A 5,900-nucleotide genomic window follows, 5' to 3' on the forward strand; every position below is an offset into this window, starting at 1 on the left:
GTGACTCATGTCAGTCGAGCCGTGCGCCGCGTCGTGGTACGGAGTATGTGTTGTGCTGCACTTGATAGCTCGTCTAATAGTCTTTCGATGACATTCCCGCCGTGATATGAACCACGCGAAAAGTTATACTAAGTGCAAGAAGTCGATCCTCGAGGCACGCTAGAGTCGATCTCGTGCCGGCTCGTGTTTCGTGACACGCGAGTCAGTCAGTGTTATCACCCCGAAAAGTTTGCACTTCCCGGCGAGTTTGTTGAGGTTGGAATAAACGGCATCCGATTCGACCTTCGTGATTGTTGACAGTCCTTTCTCCAGGACTGCGGGCTTATTTCCCCAGACAGTTTGTGCAAAGTTTTCAGTTTAAAGTTTAAACTAGCAACCGGCTTCCTCGTGTGTTTGTTGCCGGTTTCCTGCGGTGTCATCCTCGTGGAAAGTAACAAGGAAAAGGTGGAACGTGATTTATGTGTGGGGTGACTGCTTGGGATCTTTTACTTCTCGTGGAAGTCACGTAGTCTTCCTCAGTTTTTTCCAGAATTTCACAGTTTCTCATGACAAGTGTCGTTTCGTGGTGCTAGTGGAATTCCTCGAGTTTTTGTACCTGGAACATGAAAATTTTCACAGAATTCACAGGAAATAGAACGAAACTGACCTAGATAAATAAAAACTTTGTGACATTAAAAATCCACACTTGTTGAAAAAAAATCCTCCAGACCGAAGGAAGTGAAGGGCTACCGAAGTCTCTTCCAGGAAAAAGAGGAGACTTAACTTTCAAGGTCGAGTGGGCAACGACTGCACTCAGCTGAGAACTTGTCTCGCCGCTCGTCGATCGGAGAGCACGACTTGTGAATCTAGACTATCTAGAGGCATCTCTGAAATTGCCCGCAAGGATCGTGACCGTGTGACGTATGTGAGCCTACCAGTCCTACGAAGCAGCCGGTTGGTCTTATTCAGAGAATCTTATTTCACGGAGTTATTCCCAGACGACGTGATGAACGATGTCCCGTTCCATGGAGAAAATCGTGCAAAATAGCGTCCAATAAAGACGCAAGTAAAACAAAAAAATAAATAGTGTTCACTCGATCAAGATGACTATTGCGAGCAATATTGTTGTGGAGTGGCTGCGGTCCCTGCATCTCGGTCAGTATTCCGAGTCCTTCATCGACAATGGTTATGACGACCTTGAAATATGCAAGCAGATCGGCGATCCTGATCTGGACGCTATTGGCGTTTTTAATCAAACCCATAGAGTCCGCCTTCTACAGTCTGTGAAGACTTTAAGAGAAGAAGGCGCCGCTAGCGTTTATTTCACTCTCGAGGAGACAAATGATTGCCTTTGTGACAACGTTAGTTCCAAGTCCTCCAGGACATCCTCGGAGAGACCGTCAAGTGACAAGGATATTCAGAGGGCGTCCCCGACGGCTAGTTCCTCCAGTGGAGGCCAAGAACTCACTAAATTTGCTGACGAATATGAGGAAGGCAAAGCTGAACTCGTCAGGATTCCAAGGATGCAGCTGAGGATGTTACTACAGGATAAACTCCGGAAAGATGGGATCAAGCTTGCTCACCAGCCGTACACGACACCGGTGAGTATAACTTGTTGCTTGGAATTGTTGTGTCCAGACTTCCTAAAATAGCTGATTTTACAATTCCAGATCATTTAAGCATATACGGAGATGTTAAAAAAAGTAAAAAATTTTATTTATATGAGAAAAAGGTGGAATGGCTTTCTTTTAATATATGGCCTAAATGTCTTAAATGATCAGGAAGTGAAATATCTTGCTATGGTTTTTTCAAATAATACGGAAGTAGTGTAGTAATACAAAAAAAAGTAATTACTTGGAACCAGTCACAAAATTAATCAGTCATACGGAGTACGGAAACAATAAATCTGAAGGTATAATTTGAGGTGAAACAGTACTCAATATTGATACGAAAATCTGTATTAATATAAAGAAACAAAAGGCTGTTACATTCTAGGATCATTTTATTGCAGATGAAATAAGAAACTTATGAAAACGAATGAATCCAAATATTACGCAGAAGATAATAGTGAGAATTCAATGCAGAATTGAAAAACCCAAAAGACAGGGGAATCATAGACAAACAAAACTGAGAAACTATTTTTCCATAATATGAGATGTAAGAAGCTATATAATTAAAGTGCTAAATGTAACGAAGAAAGTCTATAGTACGCGAAAATGTACAGGGAACCATAATCTTTATTGAAAATGCTGGAAGGTTACAGTTGCAAACTTGAAAAAGAAAGTTGAGAAGAAAATATAGACAAAATGAAAAAGGGTGATAAAAAATAACAAGAATTTAAATTAAGAAAATTTCAACAGACCAAAGAAATCAGGACATGTTAAATTAAAAGTATTCTCAAGTTCGTTCGAAACATCCCTATGATTTTCGCGCGATTATTTCAGTTACTAATACCAATTCACGAAAAGTCTTAGTTTTTTTTTGGGTGAAAATAAGGAATATCTTGGCAAAAAGTTTAGAATTTTTTCAAATAGGACTTGCTACTAGAAATGATTTAAGTCACATCCATATACCTTTCCAATATCTGATAACGAGAAAGGCGGCCTTGAGTCTGATCAAAAATAATTAGAGGTCACATCCCCTACCCCCTTTCACATAAATAAATAATATAATAATAATATAAATAATGTAAGATTACAACCCTGCCCCTTTTCCATCGCCCCGAGGGAGCGGGAAGGCACCCCTGTGACTGGTCACAGAAATAATGTAAGATCACACTCCTGTCCCTTTTCCAACGCCCCGTGGGGGGGGGGCACCCTTGTGACTGGTCACAGAATTAATGTAAGGTCACACCCTGTCCCTTTTTACAACACTTCATGGGGTGGGGAGGCATCCTTTGACTAGTGAAAGTAACTACAAAAGTTATAGGAACGAAGATTATTTCATGATTAGTACTGTATAAATTGATTAACAAGAATTAGTGTTTTATATCATATTGAAATAAAAGTTCAATGATGATAAGGCTGAAAAATAGTACGAGGCTTGACTGAAAATCACTATATTTTATCAACTATAATTGCACTATTAGCATTTTTTCAGAACTATTGTTTAATTGGTATCAAGACTCTTTTTTATTCTTACATCAACTAACATAATAATTGACTAAATTCCTTCATTTTCAATAAAACGTATTAATATTATTGGTAAATTGATTCTCCTCGAGTCAAGGGATTTTTGTATTCTTCTATTAACTTTGAATTATGTTAATGAAAATCTAGAAAAATCCTTGCATCCGTTTTGAGATGTAAGTCGGATATCGTGTTAACCAAAAAGGAAGACATCCACACATCGGGCCGACTGCTTATATAAAGTTTTGTTTGACATTTATCAACTGAGAAATAATTAATTTAATCATTTTAAAAATATTAGAAAATATAACGACTATAAATCTTTTACTGAATACTAAATCCCGAAAGGTACGAGAAACAATAACTGAAAGACTTTGTAGCCTATACATTGAAAATCAGAAGAGCTAATAAATAACACGAAATTGCTACATAGGAAATCTGATAAAAATTTTTTTATTAACAGAAGCAAGAATATAATAAAAAACGGGAAGCAGCATAGATCTGAAATAATATAAAAAGTGAAATTGATATAATTAGATAAGCGAAAATCTAGAAGAGAGTGAAGAAAAGTTTATGAACGGAAGATAATCTAAAGAATGGAATACGAGAAGAGAACTTGATGATTTTAAAAAGGAAAGTAAATGGAAAAAGTGCATGTACAAAGTAGCAGAAAGATAAGTGAGATGCATTTTAAATAGAAAAGTTTCATGATAACGACACAAGGTAATCAAAATCCTACGGACAGCAATGACTAACATGTGAAACTACCTATCCGGTTTCCATATAACAGTATTATTTTTCTCATGTTCTTCAGCCTAAGTTTACATACTCCAAACAGAAAAACTTAACGGGAGTAAATAAGAACAGAGGAAACATAATATATGTAAAAGAGACCATGGGAATTGAAGTAATTAAAGTGGAAAGAAGTACCGGTCAATCCGTAATGAGAATATTAAAAAGTAAGGTAGAAAGGTAAATGTAAAATATTTTTATTAAAAAAAAATTATTATGCGCGAAAAGAATGTAATATGTGTAAGAATAAATAAAAACCAAAAAAGGTGATAATTTTGGAGAGATGTTATTGAGCAGAAATTCATTAAAAGGATGGATGAAAAATATAGATAGTATAAAACCGAAAATTACCAAATAAGTGCATACAAATTTTGAAAATAAAGAAAATGCAATAACCACGATAAAATCTTTAAGTATAGCATATAATTAGATAAAGGTATACAACTTACCTGCATTCATCAAAACTATATGATATATGTGTGTGTGTGTATAATTTTTTTTATTTGAAAAATACAGTTTTGATTTCAAAGAGCATACACAAAAGACGGAAAATTACAGGATTCCAAAATTAAAGAGGTTTCCTGTATGAACGCAATACAGCCCGGCGCTAAGACGAAGATGGCAAATAGTCTTTCATCCTTTTTCTTCTTTGTTGTTGAATGTTCCCGTCTTGTGAAACCGGTATTAACTCCTAAAAGTGGATATGTCGATTCCCCAAGAAAAGTCTCTTGAACAGACCACCCAGGATGTGCGTGACTGGGTAATTCTTATATGTTCTAGCATCTTACAGGAACAGGCAGATTTAATGGACACGATTAAACCAAGCCGTTGGCATGCATCTCCAAGCGCCATGTGCCATTTCCTCTTATTTCACGTATAAATAATCAAAGTCGGAAGTAATGAGAATTTCCTGTATTCCAGTCAATATTCAAAAAGTCCATTCTTTGTATTTACAAATGAACAGAACTGTTTCGTTTCACAATAATTTTATTTTACCACTTTCGTTCACTTCATAGAACAAGTATTATTATTTTTGGAACTTGTTTGCATTACTTTACGTTTATACAATTTGTAATTTGTGACGCACAATCTTTTGATCTTGCAATTTTTAACATTGTTAAGGAGCACTTGTTTTTTGCATGGCATTAAAATTATATTCTACCATTATTTTAAATATTAAATTTTCCAATTTAAAATTGGTCGTCGTCCAACTTGGTGATAACACAGATCAGAAGCTGTTGTACAAGCACCGGTGTCGAACATAAATGACAGGTAGTTAAACTTTCATAGTAGCTACAGACAATTAAGTACATACATGGCTTCTATTAACACACTCATTTCGTAGTATAAAATATTTTAGTGTTCAATGCTCGATCATTAAGATAGGTATGCGACATTTAAAAGTTTTATGGATATTCTTCTGTCCTTTCTTTTGCGTAGGAAGGTACGTGCGTTCTTGGAAGCCCGAGAAATTAAGATAACGCAGAGGACTCGTAGACATGACCGGGAAGCGTAGATAATCAGTTGATTCATTATTTCGTTACATTAGCTCTTGTCAGAGATAAGATACATGCAATGTTTTACCTGTACGCTCCGGCGTCTCCTCCGTTGAGAGATATTTTGTTAATAAGAAAATGGGTTTTCCTTGTCTTCCGGGTCTTAATTGAACTTCTGACAGGACTTTAGATGAGTCACGTAAAGGTTGTCTACAAATATATGAGGTTTTAATTTTATATGAAGTTACAAATCTTGTATATGAACACATTTTCTCTGTATGAAATCCTTCCAACACATATAATGTTGATATAGTTGATTGTTGCTGAGAATTCCCGAATTGTCAGAATTTATTTTAGCAGCTACACATACACATAACGTTTGCATTGGTAATTACAACTACATTTACACATTTCTATATAGATTATCAGTTCTTGTTCCGTTCTGCAGCGAGTCCAGCCAATATCGAATCAAGAAATGATAAATTATGGTGCAAATTATAAATTA

General features: G+C 35.9%; 2 protein-coding genes across 2 annotated transcripts in view; both read left to right on the forward strand.

Annotated features, from left to right (window-relative positions):
- Positions 1–1,082: 1,082 nt before the first annotated feature.
- Positions 1,083–1,531, forward strand: LOC117171019 (sterile alpha motif domain-containing protein 5-like). The gene is made up of 2 exons (XM_033358064.1): positions 1,083–1,473; positions 1,527–1,531. Exons 1-2 carry the CDS (start codon positions 1,083–1,085, stop codon positions 1,529–1,531), a joined length of 396 nt encoding a protein of 131 aa, XP_033213955.1.
- The window catches only part of LOC117171200 (SAM and SH3 domain-containing protein 1-like), a 574,484-nt gene continuing 570,013 nt past the window's right edge, over positions 1,430–5,900 (forward strand). Inside the window, exon 1 of the mRNA XM_033358281.1 lies at positions 1,430–1,580. Coding sequence (XP_033214172.1) covers positions 1,543–1,580 — 38 coding nt within the window. The 5' untranslated portion in view covers positions 1,430–1,542. The remainder of the gene's footprint in view (positions 1,581–5,900) is intronic.

Source organism: Belonocnema kinseyi, chromosome 4 (assembly GCF_010883055.1).
Source record: "Belonocnema kinseyi isolate 2016_QV_RU_SX_M_011 chromosome 4, B_treatae_v1, whole genome shotgun sequence".
In the NCBI taxonomy this organism is placed as follows: Eukaryota; Metazoa; Arthropoda; class Insecta; order Hymenoptera; family Cynipidae; genus Belonocnema; species Belonocnema kinseyi.